Raw genomic sequence first — 22,338 nt, 5'->3', positions numbered from 1 at the left:
TTAATTAATAGGGGACCATCTGAGAAAAAACAAATTAATAGGGGACCAAGAAAGGTGCCTCTCATTTTGATTTTGATTTTGATTGATACTATGTTTTTATTTAATTTAATAGTTAAGAAATAAATTATTAATAAATTTCTAATTTTTAAAATTTTTTAAAAGTATTTAAAAATATTTGGAAAAAAAATATATTTTTTTTTTTATAAAATAGATGTTACCCATCATTAAGAGAAGACTGACAAAGTTGACTTGAAAAACAAGTCAATTACAAATGTTAGTATCTTTCCAGTACACTTTCGTGACTGACATAGTCTAGTCCAGACAATAAATCTCTAAAGACCTAAATTTTAGAGAAAATACCACCTCCGTCCACGACAGAGGTTACAAAACTCTATATCCCGACTAAGCAGGGTAGGGTATACCAAACCCCGTCAACGCGGAGGGGGGACTACTACTCCATTCAGACCAAAGTCTAAAAAAACTATTTTTTTTAGATTTTTATTTACCTAGAAACTACATCACACAAAAAAAAAAAAAAAAGTTACAAAAAAAAAAACACTGCACAAAAAATGGAAAAAAAAAATACATTTATACTATCGATAAGGGTACCATTCTAGGTATCAAGTTATACCGTTTGTCATTCCGAGAGTTAGACTCGCTGTTAAACATATATAAAATAAATAATAGATTTTAATTATTTTTATTCGTTGAAGTTTTTGTGATAAATGATAATTTTATATGTTATTAGAATAGAGACTTGAATCCTTTATTAATTCGAATTCTGGCTTTACATTAATTTATTCCATTTAGTTAAATATTCTTGTGTTGGACTTATTAAGAGAGAGGTCTCACTCACATGTAAGGGAGAGGGTTAAGACCATATAAAATAAATAACAAATTAAATCTATATTTTTTCATTAATTTAAACTTTTAGAATGGATAAATAGCGAATTTATAGAATCTTGTAAAAAGAAAGAAATAAAAAAGCAAGCTCACGAAGAGTTTCCACTCATATTGCCAGAGTACATCTATTTTTAAACAACAGATTATATTTGTAAATTCACAGAAAACTAACACAGATGGATCGGTACTTTTATCAAAGATCACAAACTAAAATGACCCTAATTATCTTTATTTAAATGATAGAGACAAGGGCACGCTCAAAACCATGCATCTTTATTTAGATTCTTATATAAGACTACTACTTCATGATTAATCCAAAGCGTTATAGCCAGGATGTTTGTTCCTATATATAACATGCATGAGATTTCAATTCAAGTACCAGATCGAGCTAGCATGAGAGAGGCTCAAGCAGCAAGGACTTGATTTTGTTCCGCTTGTCACCATCTTGAACGCCAAACCCATCTCCTTGGTGATAAAGGCCCTCCACCACACGTGCAATATTCACAAATGTTTGCTTGAGCTGCATGGGCATCTGCGTTAAGCATTCCCCGTTTAGTTTCTTCCAGCTTTCGTCTATCATGCCTTTGATATACTTCCGAGCCATTTCCTCTGAAACATTCTTCTCTCTCATATAACATACGATTGATGATGGAGCATCTCCTCTTTCAACTTCGGCCTGTTTTAAAGTCATATATTGCACTTAGCAAAAGTTCAATTAATTTACAATTATGAGTATCGGACTTATGTTAAAAATATAATACAAATAATTAATTAACTCTAGCATTTTCAGTTCTCATCAACTTAAGCTTTTAGGATAAATGATAATTTCGTAAAGTATCAAACCAGATCAGATCATGAGTTCGAATCTTGATTTTATATTCTATCTCATTTAATTAAATATTTCACATATTAAATTCACTCATTGAGAATGAGTCTAGTCCACACTTAAGGAAGAGTGTTAAGAATTAATATAATTAAAATAATTAAAACTACGACTTCTAGTTACCATCAGCTTAAGTTTTGGGAAAAAGTACTTGTGATTTCACATGGACAACAAACCAATATTCAATCATGTTTAAAGGTTTTCATTGTTTTTTTTTTTTTTTCTAGATTTAATGGACATATGAGTAGTTACCGATGAAGTTCCCAGATCATTGCAGAGTCGAACTATGACAGATATATTATACAGGAGGTCCTTGCTTTTTTCCATAAAATTCTCGTATTCCTCAGCTTTCATGACTTTCTGCTCTAGACAGAAAAAAGCATGGGCGAAGAGCACAGAGCCGGATGATGAAATCCATGCGTTGCTTAGATATTCCTCTAGGGATGGAGTGTAGCCCGTGGCGTACCACTTTGCTTCCACATATAATGCGTTACAAAAATCTGTCCACTATTAAACAAAAGAAGAAAATACTTTCACCCAAAACAACATAACAAAAAATCTAACAACGATATTGATCTTTAGCTATGTTTGGAACACAAACTTACCTCAACCTATTTCAAACCAATTATTTATAGAATCTACTATTTTTTCAACTTTTTATAAAAAAAAAAAAAATTAAATTCATCTCAACATAGTTCGTACATTTAAATATACATATCAACTTATTTATATTCAAATATATCTCAATGGAACCACAAAATATTACAACTCACATATCAATTCAGATCCAAACGCAGCCTTCACATATTCATCGTGATAGGAAATTAATGGATGTGTACTTACCACTTTCTTTACATGTACTGGTAATAACTGGTCCCAACCCTTCTCTCTTTGGATTTCATTGACGAAATCATCTGTCGTATTGTAGAGTGCTAGGAAACAAATCTGCATGCACTCCGGAAGCATTTTAGTTTCACTGACATCCCACCTGAATTTGTTTAACATGTTGATTAGAATTCTTTAGGTTCTAGGAATTAAAAAAACCTCAGGGATTGTAATATGCTGCAACACTAACATATTTACGGCAATGGTGAAGAGCTCGAGTTCTTCCAATATGCCATAAACGTCATAGACATCATCAATTATCAGTATAAAATTAATGGCTTTTGTTAGCCATTTTCTGAAACAGCTGTGCTGAGGTTCGCACGCAAGGCCCACCGAGCAGACGAAACTTTCGACAAGTCTATCTCTTGCGAAAGTCAAATTCTCTCTGAGACCCAGATTCCTCCACCACCTAAAAACACACATAAAAAATTAAAATAAAAAACATATCATTAATTTGATCTTTATGGTACAATGTATCGAGAATGAGGACGTCGCATCAGCTATTCACATTCTTTCATTTACGTTTGCTACTTCATCTAATTTTATTTCATATCATTTTCTTTTCTTGTCAATCAGCATTAAAAATAAACACTTTTCAATTTTAAATATTTAATTATTTATTCTAATTATTATCTAATTATTATAATTTTTTCAAATTTTTGAACAAAATATAAAATTTAATTTAATTTTTTCAAATTACAAAAAAAAAAATAACATTAAAAAACTATATTATAACAATATTTCAACTTTATAAGATTTTTGTTCAAAATTTTTCTCTTCTTTCCCAAGTCTTAATAAAATATTTTAACTTAAACTATTTCCTCTCTACTCACAACTATTTACAAAATTTTCATATTTCGACATTTAAAAGAGGCCTTAGCTACCTGGATAGTTCCCTTAGGTCTTTCTGTAGCGTGGCTTGAACTATGTTAAAGTTAAGTTTAGCAAGTTCAAGCAAAATAGCGTTCATGTCCCTGTGTTTTTCTTTGACACTGATGTGCCATTTGACGTCAAACCATTGCACCCTCTTTTGTGAGGGAAGCTCCAAAGCATGGATCACCAGCTTCGCAAGGAAACCGTCTAAATTTGGAAGGGTTTCTTCGAGGGTTGTGGTTGAGAATTCTCTAGCCACATCCAGAAAGTTTTCACCTTCTAAGGCTAGATGTGAGGCCTCCAAGAGCTCCAGCATTCCTTTGATATTTTCGTGTTTGCATTTCCTGATGAATGCTCCCTTCTTTGCATCCATGAAGTTGCTAAACATATCTGATATGGTTTAACATATAATATAATTCATTGAAGTTAGATATGAGCAGGATTTGGAAATAACAATATTATCTTAAATAGTACTACGTTGTACTCTGAATATCATACCTTGTGAAACATCATAGCCATGCTGCCGGAGAAGCTTAAAGCACAGAGCAGTAGCGTAGAGATCATCCTCTCCATTAAGATTCCCATTTTTCTGCTTGATGGATATTGCTATGGTTGCTAGCGCCTCCTTGATTTCCACTTCAAAGTGGATGGCTAAACCCAACTTTTCCAAGCTGTCGATCAGCTCCAACGTCTTAGCCAGGGAGTCAAGTTCTACAGCTTTTCCAAATATAATTGACCTTACATCTTCTATCAACTTTTCTGCACGTTTTTTACATTCCGGTTCCTGCAAAAACAAAAAACATCCGATTATATTCTCAATATATATAGGAAACAATAATATAGATGGAACTTTCTAATATAATTAATGAATATAATGCATGTGCGTGGGAATTAGGATTCTAACATCGTAAATGCTGTCAAGAGATTCCAGGAAATCGCATTTCCATATATTTGGTTCGTAATTGGCAGACCGTCTCTGGTGTATTATATTAAAAGCTTCAGATTTCATCTGATCAAATGGCAAGGTTTGCTGCTCGTCTTGCAGTACTACTGGTTTCTTACAGTCCATAATGATCGAGTACTACTTGAGAAGGAAAAAAGGCTGGCTAGCTAGCTAGCTAATGAAGAAACTAGCGAAGTTTATGTTGGATGTGGAGAAATTTGTAGTTTATATGAGAGCTTTATATAAGGCAACGGGACACAAAATGACAAATTATAAACTAGCCCCGCAAGTCTACGTACGTCCGTCCGTCATCTTCATATTGATTGTTTAATGTTTTGAAACATTAATTAAAAATAATATTATTTTTTCATTTATAATAAAATTATTATTATTATTATACATGTCTAATATGTCTCGTGACGAATAAAGCAATAATGCATGTCCTATTAAAATTTTTATATAATGAGTTGTAACTATTTAAATACAATTATAATATAAATGTTTTAGTTATAAAGAGATTTCACGAATGTAAATCTATAAACTAATTACATGTTTTAATGTAGTACGTTATATTATAAAATTATTTTTATTATAAATTAAATTTAATGTATCACATAAATTGATTAATTTATTTTTATGAATCTGTTTGCATGTGAACATAACACTTCTTTAATTATAATCATGATAATTATTTTATATTTATCATATTTATTGTTCTATTAATATCATATTTAATATATCAAAAGACAGTAATTATACATTTGTAACAGAAAAAATGTACCTTGCAGTATCTACGTAGACCAGGACGTGTGTGTATATATATAGAAATGATATTTGCAAACATATAAATAGAGTCTTACGAGAAACTCTCCAACATATTAATTTTATGGAAAATGCTAAATGAACCCATGAGTTTGCCATCTCAATCTTATCGTTCATGCATTTTATTATTTTTTACTTAATAATTAAGAAAGTAATTTTTAGTGAAATTATATTTTTATTTTTATTTTTTCTAGTACGTACATGGTATTATTATTATTATTATTATTACTATAATTATATTTTAAATGAGAGATATTTTTGTAAAATATCTTATAAAAATAACATCATTTTATAAAAATATCCTCATTTTATAACATTGTTGTACAATATATTGGGCAATGTATTGTGTGTATATAATTACTCTATTATTATTATTATTATTATTATAACAAATGGGGCAATGAATGCCTTACATATTATGATTTCAATGCACTGAGTTTTAAATATTTTAAATATAAGTACTATAAGAGAAATGTTTTAACTATAAAAAGATTCTACGAAAATAACTTATAAACTGACGTGGTTTGTTATAGTATGTAATATTGAACATCTAATTTTATTATAAAATAGATCTAACATATTATATTAAACTACGTCAATTTCTAGGTTTACTCTTATAGAATCATTTTTAGACTATTATAACACTTCTCTAATTATTATATTTATTATTTTAATTAATATGTATTTTAAATTTTAAAAAATTCTATACACTACACTACCATTCTATTTTCATTCTACTATGTAAGATATAACACATTTATTACTATTGAATGATTATTTATTAGACGATTCTTTTTTTATATATATAGGGTTGGGGGGTTCAAACTCGGTTCTCTTATTTGGAGACCAGTTCTTATGTCATCTAGTCTAAAAGACCTTGTCACATTGGCTTATTGAATGATTTTTTTCTCATCCAAGGATAATAAATGTATTACAACTTATATAATAAAATAAAAGTAAAATAAAAAAGTGATGTATAACATATAAAAAATAAATAATGTTAGATATATGTTTTATGTGACTTGGTCCTTCATAAAAATGTGAATCCATTCAAAATGAATGATTGTTTTCGCATTTTTTTAATATAAAATTTATTTTTTTATAAAGATTTGTGTGAAATTTATTTTTTTAAAATATATAAAAATTATTTATCATAAATATATATAATAATAATTTATTAAAATACGTGCCTTGCACGTAAGTTACTTCTCACCCTGGACAGGGAAAATGCTTGGTGACCAATGAATTGGACCCCAAATTGATTACATAGTACTTACTCGGGTCAACATTCAAAAAAAAAAACATACTAGGGTCCCCTCAAAAACTCCGCATTGTAGTTGCTCAAGGCATCGTTGTCGTCGTTCGGGCGTGTTACACGTTGGCAACTATTCTTAACTTACGTTTGAGCAGTGATGTGATTTTAAATATTTTATGAATAATAATAAAAAAATTAATTATAAAATATTGAATAATAATAATAAATAATAATTAAATAATAATAATAAATAATAAAATATTCTGAAAATATTCTACTACCTAGATTCTAAACTAACCCCATAATTAGTGGGGGCGTGCGAATGAGAGAAATGTTTGGTCTATTAAATAATCAAGAGCTTTAAAAATAATTAATTTAACATATTTTATTAAATAATATTAATTTATAAATCTATTTATAAATATTTTTTTATAAATCTAATAAATATATAATTTGAAATTCAAAAATAAAAAATAGAAAACACCTAACTCAACCATCAACTATGTTTTGCCTACTACTTCGTACATATGTCTATTCTAAGGTTCTGTTTGAGTCTAATTTTAAGTTGAGTATAATATATATATACTTAATTCTTAAATTATTAAATTTATCTTAATTCAAAATCTCTTTACATATAAAATTTATAATTTTTTTCAAATCAACATCTCTTTACACATGACCTACAATAATTTTAATTTCTTATAATTAAATACATCTAAATTCATCTTAACATCTAAACATATCTAAACTCATCTTAGGTAGACCCTACAAAACTCACTCTACCATCTCAACTTACTACTATTCATAAAAAATTCAACTCATCTCAATTCAGTTCAACATCCAAACGAGACCCAAATTATCATTCAAAATAAATTCTCACTTTAATCCCATGACCTTCCAATTTGTTTTAGAAAAAATATAATCTAAATTCGGATAAAATTGAAAAGTATTTTAATCCCTCAAAAAGTTGAAGATTATTTTAAGAAATACAATAACTAGCGTGAAAATTCGAGTAATTTTTTTTCTCTATAAAAGTATGAAAAATATTTCTCAAATTTTCTTAAATCCAAGAGATTACTCATTTATAATCTTTCAAAATCTATAAAAGATTATATTATAAATCTAAACCAATGTAATTCTTGTAAATATATGTGTAGTGTACATAAATAAAGATTTTATTCTTCAAATTTTAAAGACAATATGTGTCTTATTCAAAACCCTTAATATTTTTTAAACTCGTGTCGTCTCTTAAGTCTCTTTAATTGATTATTTTCTTCATAAAAAACTTGGACAGTCTAGAAATATGATATGATTTTTATGACCAATTAATCACGTATGATAAATTGTTTGCTATACATTAAATGGGTATGCAATGAAATAATTAGATCTATTCTATGTTTTTTTTCTCACAATAATAAACAATAGCATATACACATATATATGTATACCTATGCACATGTAATCATCATTTTACAAATTTGACTTCACTCGAATTTCTGTCTCAACCATTAATTGTCCCTAGTAAGGACATAGATCATGAGTTTAGCTATAAACTAGATTTTCATATCAATTTAATTATATTGTGCTTAATCATTTATTAGATCGATCATATTTGTGAAAATAATAAATTCACGAATTGGTGAATAATAGAACATTAGCACAATATTTTCTTAATGCAAAATAATAAGATGCAGTATAAGTACTGTTTCTTTTAATAAGAAGGGTACATATCAACAAACTGTGGAATTATCGTAATATTTCATGATAAGTTTTGTTATATATTAGACTATTATCCCACGAATAATGCTACTCTCACCGCTCTCGATCCCGCTATATATTTTTTTAATTTTTTTAATATTTTTTTATTTAGTGATTAAGTAAGTATTTTTTAATGATATTATAATTTTTTTATTTTTTTTAAAATATTTTATAATGTTAAAAAAATATATGTATAAAAAAGTAAAATAAAAAATATTATATTTTACATTATGTGTGACTCCCAGTAGGACTAGGAGTAGGGCTGCAAACGGTCCGGTTTGGTCCGGTTCGGTGATCCGGTCCGGCAATGGATCGAAAATTTTCGATCCATCATTTTTCCGGACTGAACATCCAAAGGGACCGGACCGGTCCCGTCCCGTCCAATCGGTCCGCCCTCTTTTTTTTTAATTTTTTTAAATAATTAATAAAAAAATTTATTTAAAATACTAAATTAAATTAAGTGACTTATTAATGTGGATTATGTAACAAACTCAATAAAAAAATATTTTATATGGTCAATGATAATAAATTAGATGAAAATTATATTATTAATTTATATAATTACTATATAATTAACTAATTGATATTATATATTTATTAATTCATAGAATATTAACAAGTGTTAATAGTATATTTAAAATTTTATATTATTAATAGTGATAGGTTAGATGAATATATATATAAAATATTGTTAATTTATAGAATATTAACAAGTATTAATAATATATTTAAAAATTTATATTGTTAATTGTACAATTATTATATATAAAATATATATAATTTTTTTTTTTTAATTTGGTCCGGTCCGGTCGGAAAAAACCGTGGACCGTGGACCGGACCAAATGTTTTCGGTCCTCTAAAATATGGACCGGACCGGACCGGTCTAAATCTCGGTCCGGACCGAAACGGTCGGTCCGTTCGGTCCGACCGGACCGTTTATCACCCCTAACTAGGAGTGGTGGCTTCAGAGCCACCCTTATCACACTATCTTAATTTCCAGCCGTATTCATATTATTGGTAATTAATAATCCATCCATTAAGCACGGAAAACCAGTCACAGTTGGGTGATTGGCTGGCTAGATAAATTTTAAAATTTTAATTTTTTAAATTAAATTATATCATATAAATAGTATACATATAGTGGAAAAAATTTCAAATAACATTACTCTTTGTCAAAAATAATTTTATTTAAATGTTTTTATAATATACATCATCCACGCCTATGATATAATTTGAAAAATAAATTTTAAAATTTTAATTTTGCAAATCTAATTACATCATGTATATAATGTGGGGAAATGCTAGGGAGCCCGTTTTGGGCTCCCGTTTAATTTGTCTAATTTTTTTTTTTCTAGTTTTTTTATTTAATGATTAAGAAAATATTTTTTAATAATATTATAAATTTTTTAGTTTTTTTTAAATATTAAAAAGTATTAAAAATTTTTGTTATTTTTTTCACATCATTTTTTTATACTTTTAAATATTTTTAAAAAAATCAAAAATTTTATATTATTATTAAATAATATTTTTTTAATCACTAAATTAAAAAAAATCAATCGGATAAATCAAACGGGAGCCCATTTTATTTTTCCATAATGTGTAATGAGGTGTACATAAAGGCCTTCACGTGATTCACTACAGTACCAATAATTATTTGGGGACCGAAAGACCAAACCCGAAAGGTCCCCAACTCAACCCTCCCCCAAGTAAAGTCATGATCGACAGTGACTACGTTATACGTGTCAAAGCCTTTGCGGTGGCGGAACTGTTCGTGCTTATTAAGTTCGTAACGTCATATATAAAGTCAGGTTTGGTTGATTAACTCTTCTCAACTCATCATTACAATTTTTTTAAATTCTAAAACAAAATATAATAAATAATTTAACTTTTTCAAATCTCAAAATAATAATAATATTAAAAAATAATATTCTAACAATAATTTATCATCTCAACTCAACTCATTTCAACATCCAAACACAACCTTAGAGTTTGGTTGTCAAACTCATCTCAACTCATCTTAACTCATCATTATAATTTTTTCAAATTTTAACACAAAATATAATAAACAATTCAACTTTTTCAAATTTTAAAATAATAATAATATTAAAAAATAATATTCTAACAATATTTTATCATCTCAACTCAACTCACTTTAACATCCAAACACAACCTTAACATTTGCAAAACAAAATACTTCTCTGCTAGTTTCTATCGTGAATTTCTACGGCTATGAATTTTTTATTTTATTATTTGTTTTAGTATTTTCTATTAATATTATGAATTTTTTTTATTTTTTAATATATAATTAAATATGTTAAAAAAATACATGTAAAAAAATACACAAAAAAAAAAAAACCATCCCAAAACCACTGGCGGGAGCCCAACTGCAGCTTTCATCAGTGGGAGTAGCACCGCTCCTAACATTTAGGTTTCGTTTTTTTTAAACTCATCTCAACTCATTATTATAATTTTTTAAATTTTAATATAAAATATAATAAATAATTCAACTTTTTCAAATTCTAAAATAATGATAATATTAAAAAATAATATTATAACAATATTTTATTATCTCAACTCAACTCAACTCAACTCAGTTCAATATCCAAACGTTGCCATAGATTAATTTAGAGTTGGTTTTTTTCACAGATGAAATGAGGTAATATTAAAGTTAAAAAGTTAAAAAAAATATTGTTAGAATATATTTATTATTATTATTATTATTATTATTTTAGAATTTGAAAAATTCTATTATTTATTTTATTTTTTATTAAAAATTTAAAAAATTATAATGATTAGATGAAACATCGTCGACAATTCACATCAGATTATATAAACATATATAATATATAAAAATGTAGAATATAACTGTAAATAAATTAACACATGATTCTTCACGCGGAAAGTACACTAGTCTTTTTTTTATTATTATTTAATACGGGAATGGGATTCCAACGTGATACATGCAAAATGTACATACAACTCCGATTCCCATACATATTTATTAATTTGTGGCAGATAGAGCAGGAAGGTCGTCCCAAAATTAGTAGAAGTCCTGGAAATTCAGCGTTCATGGACCACAAACATGCTGATCCATTTTTGGCGTCTTCGAACTCGATCGATCGAGTCACACCAATGCTCCTAAAAATGCATGTTTCCAAGGTCGCCATGGCCCCGGCTTCCAGCCTAAGAGTTAAGCCGACAGAATTTATAATTTTTTTCTTTTGACCGAACAGAACTTATAATTTTTTTTTTATTTGATGAAAACAGAACTTATAATTAAGCACGCATGCAGTTAAGTACTTCATTTTCCATGCATTTTACAAAGCATATTATAGAGAGCTAGCCGTGGGAAGATACTCTCTCTCTCTCTCTCTCTATTATAGGTGTTACGTGCGGGACTCATGATTTCTATGAAGAGAAATGCTATTATGCTAGTTAGACCGAATTGTATGGAGTTTATTTATTTGAAATTTGTACAAATCATTTTTCTTTTAGAATTGATTCTATATTTCTCGTTTGATTACACAGATAAGATAATATGAAAATTAAATAAAATATTGTTAGAATATATATAACTTATTAATATTATTTTTATTTTGACATTTGAAAAAGTTGAATTACTTTTTATATTTTGTTTAGGAATTTGAAAAAATTGTAATGATTAAATGAGATGAGACGGATTCGTTTGTTTTAAAAAAACTATCTCATTTTGTCTCATCTCATCTAATCATTACAAAATTTTCAAATTTCTACACAAATACAACAAACAATTTAAATTTTTTAAATCTCAAAACAAAAATAATATTAAAAATAATATTTTAACTGTCGGGAGTCAAATCAACAACTAATAATTTAGTCCCGAGTTAAAGCCTAAAATCAAAAAGTCTAGAAATAAAGCTGAGAAGAGATAAGGTAAGTTGACTCATACTCATAAAATCAAGCCAATAAATAAGGTAACAGGCTAATAAGGTAAGTGAGACTCAATCACTTCAAAGAAATAGACATCTTTATAAAGAGGAGATCCCACAAATTTGACTGGACGATTTCTCTAAATACATACTCTACCACGCACAATGACTCCACAAGATCTCCTCAAGGAAGGCATTCTCTTCAACCTCTCGAAATCATAAATTACCCCATTGTATTGAGAGATATGTGAGGTTATGAGAGATTATAAAATCATTAATTATAGTGGATTTCCCTCCCAAACAACTTGTGGACATAGACATTTATGTCAAACCATGTAAATCTATCTGTCTTTCTTTATTTATTTTTATTTTTTTATTTGTTAATTATTTCATGGATGAATGTGAAGAGTACCGTATTGAAGTAGAAATCACCAATATGGGTTGGGGATAATTCTTTCTTCCACTTTCAGCTTATTGTGCAAATTCACGTATTAACAGTTTGCGTTAATAATATTTTATTCAACTTTTAACTTTGATCTCATCTCATCTTATATTTGTAACCAAACAAGACCTAAGCATCTGTATAACCAAACGAATGCTTATACAGATGAGATGAGATGAAAGTTGAAAATTAGATAAAATATTATTAGAATATAATTTTTATTTTGAAATTTGAAAAAGTTAAATTATTTATTATATTTTGTAGGAAAAAGATGAAGTTAGTCCATTTCGTGCACCCCTTGGGCACGAAATCCACGGGGCTGCCAACTTTTTAAACAAAACGGTGCGCAGCATGGAATGAAACGGAAATCCCTCAGACGTCTTTCCAGCTTCTCTTATCTTCGTAGTTGATCGTGCACATAAACTGAGAACAATTTCTCTTCGCAGCTCCTCTTCGAAATGGTGAGTACTCAAGTGTTCTTTTCCCTTCTCTTCGCTAAAGATAAAAACAGAAAATCCATAATGTTTTTTCTGGGTAATAAAGAAAGCACCCCAGCATATCTTTTCTGTATTGTGAGATGATTTGAATTTTTTAAATGCTGTTGGCAAAAAAAGATGTCTTCTTTGTGGAATATCTTTTGAATTCGACCCTAATATCTTTTAAAAATAGGAGAATGGAAGGGAAAAAGAAGGGGGCAACAAGAAAAGAAAATAAATAGACAATTTAAAAGAGAAATAGAAACAAGTTAATAATCCATTCATTAATAATTTCACCCTTTCTTGTTCTTTGTCTGTGAGCAAAAGGTGAATGCATAATTACCTAAAATCTTTATCCAAAAAAAAAAAACAGTCATACACAAAACTAAAATTATTAGAATCGATCAAATACTAATGAAGTAGCTAAAGTAGAAAATTTGCAACCTGCCAAAGTAGAAAAATGAAAAAAATTGGAATTGTGGCCCTATAAGAAGCTAATAACTCTAAAACCTCAGGAATCACATGGCAAGGGACCATAAAAGAGAAAAAGTCAGATTCACCAAGATTCTAATATATCTCTCTCAGTCAATCTACCAACCAACCATGGTAGTTCGCATCTTCCCAACTCATAAGTGGAAAAAAAGAAAAAAAAGACCCCTTCTCTTTTCGTTAAAGAGTGGATGCAGGAGAGAGGCAGACTACGGCTATTCAAGGTTGGTATCTTGGTTTCGTAACACTGTATTTTAGCAATGAAGGAGCAAAAAATCATTATCAGGGGTGAGAGAGACGTGTGGAGACGTGCCGTGACGGAGATGTGCCATAAAATCGTCGAAACAAGATGCTCAGAACTTGATCGTCAGAACAAGCTGGTTTCAGAGCGGGAAAGCAAACTTCAGTCCCAGACGTCTTCTCCCTCAACTTACATTTTATCTAATTTTACAAAAATGCCCTGCCATGTCAGCAGGGGTGCACAAGGTGTGCGCCAACTTGACTACTTGTAGAAGAACTGTATTTTGTATGAAAGTTTAAAAAAATTATAATAATTAAATAAGATAAGATAATTTATACTGTATAACCAAACAAAGTCGTTCGAGGCCAAGTCATCTTTAATGATACTTCTGTGGGCACGTGATAGAGATGCATGGATGCCTAGACATTCATCTCTCGTTTCGCCACAAACGTAAGATGGATGGTAGTTGGCAAAATTAAGGGAGTATCTTCAACTAGCTAGCATGTAGATAGATGTCTATGACAACCTACTGAGCCGATGAAGGGACTCCCAATTAAATGGTGTAGGCCGATATCTATCTGACGCGCATGGCCCAACCGATTAAGTGGTGTAGGATATCTATCCTGCATTATAAGTGGTGTAGGATTTCTATTTGGTCGAGATGCCTACATATTATATATAAACATTTCATACCGTTTATAGCATGCAAGAACGTGCATGAATCCGGACAAGAAATGAAGGAAAATGTGGTTGATTATTTTATCAATGCTAATCTTTCGTCATATGTTTGTGTTTTGACATGATCTAGCTCCGTTATTCTGATTGATTTGATATATATAAATAATTTTATTACTGAATGTAAATAAAGAACAATATACATTATTATAAGTTAGCTGCATAAAATCAAAATGATAGTAAAACTCACTCTTTTTATATTTTGGGGTGCATGGGAGTGGATACAGAAACTGCATGTGTTGTTTTCGATATTAAGGCATTATTTGGATAATGAGATAATATGAGAAATTTTTAAATTTGTTTTTTAAATATTATTAAAATATAAAATACATTTTAATTTTAAATTTTTAAACTTTTCATCTAATCATTAGAATTTTTACAAATTTTAAAACAAAAAAATACAATTTTTTCAAAATTCAAAATGAAAATAATATTAAAAAATAATATTCAAGTAAATTTTTAACTTTGTAATATTTTTATTCAATTTTTTCTATATATTTTTTTAAAATTTAATAAATATATTAGTTTAAATCATTTTATTACCATTCACATTGAAATAGTTGCGTTTAGATGTTAAATTAAATTGAGTTGAGTTGAGATGATAAAATATTATTTGAATATTATTTTTTAATATTATTATTATTTTAAAATTTTAAAAAATTTAATTATTTATTATATTTTATATTAAAATTTTAAAAAAATGTAATGATAAGTTGAGTTTAATGCTTCCCAAAAGTGTTTGTGTATGCCGTATTCATGTGCTCATACCGTATGTTCAAGAAATACTTGAGTATTACTATGGTCGGTTGGCTAAATATATATGCCATGCTCGCCCTTGACTGGTGAGTGTTATATGCATGGCTATAAAGACATATGGATGACAATATGATTTGTGGAACCCAATAGGCCGGTTGGCTCGTTACGGCCGAACCTAAAAATACCATGCACTTGAGTAGAAGCAAGGTATCAGAGAGAGAAACAATGGAAGATGCAAGCTGGTTGAAGAAGTGAAATAGAACGAGGGGGTTACGACGTGTAAATTATAATGATGAGATGAGATGAGATGAAATTATTTCTATATCTTAATGGGCCTTATATGGACAACAACAAAAAAAAATATTGCGCACAACACATGCATGCAGCTCGTCACCATGCTCAACATGCCTTCTTCGATCTTTCCGGGGAAAACAATGTTGAATATGTGCTTGTGATCATCTTCAACATGACCATGCAATGTTATCTTGCCGTGATCTTCGGGCTTAGACTAGGGGTGTCAATATGTCACACGACCCATTAACCCAACACGAACACGACACGATAAAAGCGGGTTAGGGTTTACTCTTAACGGGTTCGGGTCAAAACGGGTTGACCCGTTAAGACACGATAGCTTAACGGGTTGATAACGGGTCAACTCGTTATGACCCGTTATAACCTGTTATGACCCGTTAAGAAAGTTAAAATTACAATTATACCCTTATACCTAAAAAATAAAATTGTTGGGATTTTAATTTAGATATTTTTATTGTTTAGATTGTAATTTTGGACTTGTAGTTAGTTTTATATTTTGTATAGATATTGTGATTTTAACATTTATATAAAATTATGCTAAACTTAACTAGATTAAGGAGGTTAATTTTGGGTTTGTTTCAATCCATTTACATAAATAGGTCAAAACGGGTTGACACGACACGATCCGTTATGTTATTGGGTCGTGTTAGGGTTTGAGATTTTGACACGATAAGCTTAACGGGTCGGGTTAGGGTTGATCTATATAGTATAATATACATGTCTTGACACGACACGAACACGACCCGTTAACACGATTTGACACCCCTAGCTTAGACCATCCCCATCCAAGTGGCGAAGGCCAAGGGAGGGCCCCAGTTGGAAAGAAAGACATATTCATGATCTGTAGCACATGGCCGGGTTCATGCATCCAGCAAGCTAGCTAGAAAGAAGTAGAAAAAGGTTGTATAGTGCTGTCAATTCCACAGCAATAATATCGAGATCGATGTTGATGGCGGTGGCTAGATAAGAAACTCTCCTTGTAAATCCCACAATTAGCTAAAGAAAAATTCTAAACATAAGCCTCACACCCTGCACACCCACTTAAAAACATGTGATTTTATTTTTTTATTCTCATATTTCATATTGAATTTAATATAAAATATGAGGATAAAAAAGTAAAATCACATGTTTTTAAATGGGTGTACAGAATGTGAGACTTCTGTGTAGTACAACTCTTAGCTAAAATGTCAAACATCAAGCCACCTTTACTTTGCCAACCATTTGGTTCCTCCCCCTTTTTCTTCCTCACTCTCGAATATATATATCCCTTTCATTGAATTAACATGAATGCCCACTTCTTTCCCATTCAATGCGCTTATGGCCCCATTGATCATTCTCTCTATCTTTTTTAATAATCGGAGATTAAAAAAAAAAAAAAAGATACTAGAAAAATGTAAATATAGATCTCACAAATTCGATGGAATATTCATGTATCATGTTAACAATAATTAATTAAAAGAAAAAAAAATAGTTAATTTATTTACATTGGTGGTATACTCCAAGTAATATTCCACAAATTGAAATTATTGCATGGATCATATCTAGGTCTAGATCTTGATTTAAACGGAATCTTGAAATTATTCACCCGAGTGATCGTAACGTTGCAGAACATTCTACAGCTAGCTCACTCCACGCAAATCCCGTTTCTCTTTTTCCATGGAAGAACTCAATCTTCTCTAACGTCAAAGCATGAGGGAGATGACTTTTTCTTTATTTTTTTAGTCCAACACATGGGGAGAGAAAATTTGGGAAGCATTAAATTGAGCAGACAAATTACGATCATATGCATGTTTCACGCTTAAAATCATACGCTTGTCGATTTTGTTGAGAAAAGGCATGCATTTAATGCCTTAACAAAAAGAAGTGAAATACTATGCCGTCCGAAGTGCATCGCTCATCATTTTATTTTATTTTTACTTAATAATTAAGAAAACAATTTTAAGTATATTGATATATTTTTTTATTTTTTAAAAATATTTAAATATATTAAAAATATGATTAAAAAATAAAATTATAAAATTATAAAAACTGAGCGTTGTTACTTAGGCGGTAGAGTAGTACCGCTCAAAAAAGAAACATTATTACTTTTTCTATTTTCGAATAAGTAATGCTACTATATATATATATATATATATATATCATATAATTTATCAGAGCATTCTCATCCGGTTGATTAAAGCGTTATTATTCCTAAATTATAGGATTTATATTTGGAGTTTTTCTTAGGTACATGTTCAAGGGGTGGGCTCCGACTCTGACGGAGTCGGAGTTGTCGTTTCCGACCTCCGACTCCGACAAAAATCGGAGCCGAATTGCCCCTCCGACTCCGAACTGAGTCGGAGTCCGTTTTCGATCGGAGTTCGGAGCTCCGACCTCCGATTGGAACTCTGAACGGAGGTTGGAGCTCCGACATCTGATCGGAACTCCAAACGGTGGTCAGAGGGAGTTCCGAACGGAGGTCGGAGCTTCGACTCCGAATTAAATTTCCGAACTCCGTTCAGAAATAAATTTCTAGTTGTTGTTTTCTGTTCTTTTTTTTCTATTATTTAAATTTTGTTGTTCAATTTCGTTTTAGATAGTGAGCAACATATATTTTTTTTTAAAAGTGAACCATCTACAAATATTTAGTTTATTCAAGAGTTTTCAATAATTTGAATATTCATTCTGATTTTGTTATTGAATTTTGATTATATCTTTAATTTGTTTTATGTCTGCCTGAAATTTAGCATTAAAAGTGCTCATGACTCATGAGTCGAAAATTACACAAATTTAAAATTTTATAGAGAAGAATGATGGTACGAATTTGTATAATTCGATTAATTTCAGTTGAATAATAAATTATAAACGTTTGAGAGAGGATGGATAAATACTAATAGAAATTATAGAATAAAGAGTACTTATTCCACGTCTTTGCTCGAGATATAACTACATAAATATAACTATATAAATAGTTTAAAAAGTAAATAACATGTATGATGTAGCCATAAGTTATAACAATCCCATTTATAACGTAATAACAATATGACTCAACCTTGAAATATAACTACATAAAAATTAAACACGGATTTCACTCAAATACTTTTTGTTCCATTGGTCATGCCTGAAATAAAGATAAAAAGTTGCAATCAATTGATAAAAAAATTGATAATAAAAAATTGAACACGGTAAAAGAATAATTTGATTCTTACCAAAAAAGGGGGTTCTCTCAACTTCATCCCAACTCTCAAGTGGCGTCCGTTCTAGACTTTCAATCATCGGTAATTATGTTAGGGTTCATAATTAGATCTATAAAATCATAAAAAGTAGAAGTTAGAAACATTAAAAATAATTAAATCATCATTTAAAAACATATAAACTTACCCGATTCAAGCCTATATCTCTTGGCATTAACACCAACGGTATCTAGTCCAATGGGTATTTCACTTATCCAATTCTGTGTGCAAACGAGAGTATCCACGGTTGACGGTGACAATGAATTCCGATAAGCATCCAACACGCGACCTCCAGTGCTAAATGCCGACTCTGAGGCAACCGTAGTGACAGGAATGGCTACCACATCTCGGGTCACACGGGAAATGACTGGATAGTTGGTAGAATTAACTTTCCACGAAATTAATAATTGAAATACATCACTAGGTGCCTCGACAGCTTCCATAAAATATCGTTCAACCTCAGATGTACAATGCATAATATTCCTTGTTGACATGAGTTGATGATACTGCCGTATAATACGATGGCCTCGAACCCTACAGATGGGTCAATATCACATGAGAAAACTGTCGATCCTGTCGGCCTCGAATGTGAGGAGCTACCAGCTGCTGATGAAGGCTGAGCACTAGTACTGTAGTGATTATATAAGTCATCAATATCACTTTTTAGCAATCTAATAAACTTTGCAGCCTTCACTGCCCCGAGGACAGAATTTACCCAAAATTCTAGAACGACCAACTTAACTCGGGAGTCAAGGATCACAGCCACAAATAGCAATCTATTTATCTTTTCAATATTTCCCAATATTTATCATATTTGATCTTCATCGTCGTAGCCATAGCAGATAACAATCCAGCAGAGTTAGTACAACTATTTTCCAACTGGAAGTGAAGTTCCGAGAGCTCGCTGAAAAATGAGTTCGCAGTCGTATATTTGGATCCAGATAGCCGCATGGTTATCTCATAAAAAGTTCTTAAAAATTCAACAAAATAACTCACACTGGTCCAATCATGTGCATCCGGCGCACCAAGCCCCTGTCCTGTTGGCTCCAACAAAGCATACCTCAGGCCCTCATCCTCGACCTCCATCCGCTCGAATATTTTTTGGTACCTCTGTGCCATATCCAACATCATGTATGTAGAATTCTGTCGAGTCGGAACGTCCAAGCACATCATACTAGAACATTCAATCTTTAGATCTTCTGCTATTGCCTTAAACTTGGCAAGCCTTTGAGGGGAACCCCTCGCATATCGTACAATGTTGCAGACTCAGGTTATGGAATCATCAATCTCTTTTAATCCCTCAACAACTATGAGGTTAAGGATATGAGCACAGCATCGAACGTGAATAAACTCGTGGGCCCGAATGACATCATCTCTCACCGTCGTGTTCTACTTAAACCAATCAATTGTTGTTTCATTCGCACTGGCATTGTCAACTGTAATATACAGCACTTTTCGAATTCCCCAGTCCTTTAAACAATCATCCATCTTCGCCCCAATGAATGCACCTTTATGATCCACAATTTCTTTAAAACCAATAATTTTTTTATGCAAAATCCACTCACTGTCAATGTAGTGTGCTGTGATACACATGTAGCAAACGTTCTGTATGGAAGTCCATGTGTCAGTCGTAAACGACACTCTCTGGCCAGTGGTAATAAACATTTTCCTCATCTCCTCCTTGTCCTTTGCATGCCTTTTCATACAATCTCGCATCACTATATACCGTGATGGAATGGGAAATCGTGGCTCAACAAAAATTAGAAACTTTCGAAAGCCTCTTTTCTCGACTGTGGTAAATGGCATCTCATTAGTAATTATCATATTTGCAAGCATGTCCCTCAACATCTTCTCACTGTATTGAAGGATGATCAATTTCTTAGTCTGTGTACCATTAGTGGCCGTAGAAGTTTGGTAACTGAAGTTGGTTTGATCAGTGGCTTGCAATCCCTTCGCTATCTTATATCGTTGGCAACCATTTAGATGTACTATTAACACACTGGTAACTTGCTTCTTCGAATGGCATCCACAAAGTGATCCACAGTAATGACATCTTGCTACTGGGTTCGCATTATCACCAGGAATTTTGGATAAATGCTCCCATATCCACGACCTCTTTTTAGAAGGTCATGGTGGTTGATCTTGCTCAATGAGCATCTCCTCCTCTTCGTTGAACATATCCTCATCCTCTATATAAATTGGGAGTGGGAGTCGACTACTCGCACAAGATGTAGCTGCTCTAGATGTAGCTGCCCTAGATGTGGCTCTAGGGGTGGAAGTACCCACCGATGTAGGAGTTGTAGCATTGGCATCCGCCACATCCCCTTGTGGACAATCATCTCCACTATGTCTAGGATCCATATCACAATCAATGAAGCTGAAAAAATTAAATTAGAAGCAAAAAATTAGTTTAAAAATAAACTAGGCTATTGTATTATTGTATAGGACACGTATTATTGTATCATAATGTATTATTGTATCGATTTATTATTACATCGAGTTTCGGTTGACGTGCGCTTGACTCAGCGGAACCCATCCAGAGAGGTTCGCTCGACGTGCGCTTGACGTGGCGCTCGAGCAGAATCCATCCAGAGAGGTTCGCTCAACTTCCGCTCGACATGGCGCTCGAGCAGAACTCTTCCAGAGAGGTTCGCTCGACTTCCGCTCGACATATCGCTCGAGCCAATGTTCAATACAAAGTGCACTCGACTTGCGCTCGACACCTCGCTCGAGCGCAAGTGTTCAATACAATGTAAAATTTAGGATTTTGAGCACCGTGATTTTTTGGAACTAGATTCAATACAACTAATTTACAAGAATCACAACTGCTGGCTCCAATTCATAAGAGATGTGCTTGAATTAAATTGCTTAAATTAAATTTAGGGCTCATAACCTTACTCTCACTGTAGGTGGAAGCTAAACAGAGGAGCAACGAGGAACGGCATCAGGGAGGAGCAACGACAAAAGGCGGCACGCTGGCAAGAAAGACACGAGACGTGAGGCGCGAGACGTCTTCACTGGTTCAATAAGACGCGAGAGAGAAAGGAGAAGGAAGCAGAAGAAGGAAGAAGAAGGGCCGAAGGGGGGTGACGCGTTTTGGACCCCCCTTTTTAATATGAAACGACGCCGTTCCATATTAAGTCGAACGGCGTCGTTCAATTTTTTTTTTTTAAACCCAGCTGTAAAACGACGTCGTTTTACAGCTGGGTTTTATAAAAAAAATTTCAGAGTCGGAGTCGGAGCTCCTTGGAGCTCCAATTCCGACTCCGACTCCGACTCCGAATAGTTATTCGGAGCTACTCCGAATTCCGACAACTCCGTCGGCGTCAAAGCGGAAGTCGGACAGAGTCAGAATTTTCAAAATTTTGCACACCCCTAACATGTTCTATCTGATTTTCCATTTTAGGAAAAAAGTTTAGGATGTGAAGAGTGACTCCTATATTTG

The 22,338-nt window shown here is 31.4% G+C and overlaps 1 protein-coding gene across 1 annotated transcript; it reads right to left on the bottom strand.

Moving 5' to 3' along the window:
• Nucleotides 1-1,029: 1,029 nt before the first annotated feature.
• On the bottom strand, nucleotides 1,030-4,697 carry LOC109011554 (alpha-farnesene synthase-like). Its single transcript, XM_018992808.2, has 7 exons — nucleotides 4,449-4,697; nucleotides 4,043-4,328; nucleotides 3,556-3,934; nucleotides 2,862-3,080; nucleotides 2,630-2,774; nucleotides 2,039-2,293; nucleotides 1,030-1,579 (listed from the first exon to the last, which is right to left on the bottom strand). Exons 1-7 carry the CDS (start codon nucleotides 4,611-4,613, stop codon nucleotides 1,292-1,294), a joined length of 1,737 nt encoding a protein of 578 aa, XP_018848353.1. The 5' UTR covers nucleotides 4,614-4,697; the 3' UTR covers nucleotides 1,030-1,291.
• Between the last annotated feature and the right edge of the window lie 17,641 nt (nucleotides 4,698-22,338).

The sequence above is a fragment of the Juglans regia genome, chromosome 4 (genome assembly GCF_001411555.2).
Source record: "Juglans regia cultivar Chandler chromosome 4, Walnut 2.0, whole genome shotgun sequence".
Taxonomy (NCBI): Eukaryota; Viridiplantae; Streptophyta; class Magnoliopsida; order Fagales; family Juglandaceae; genus Juglans; species Juglans regia.
Note: the sequence above shows the minus strand (reverse complement) of the source record. Positions and strands in the feature narration are given on the sequence as shown.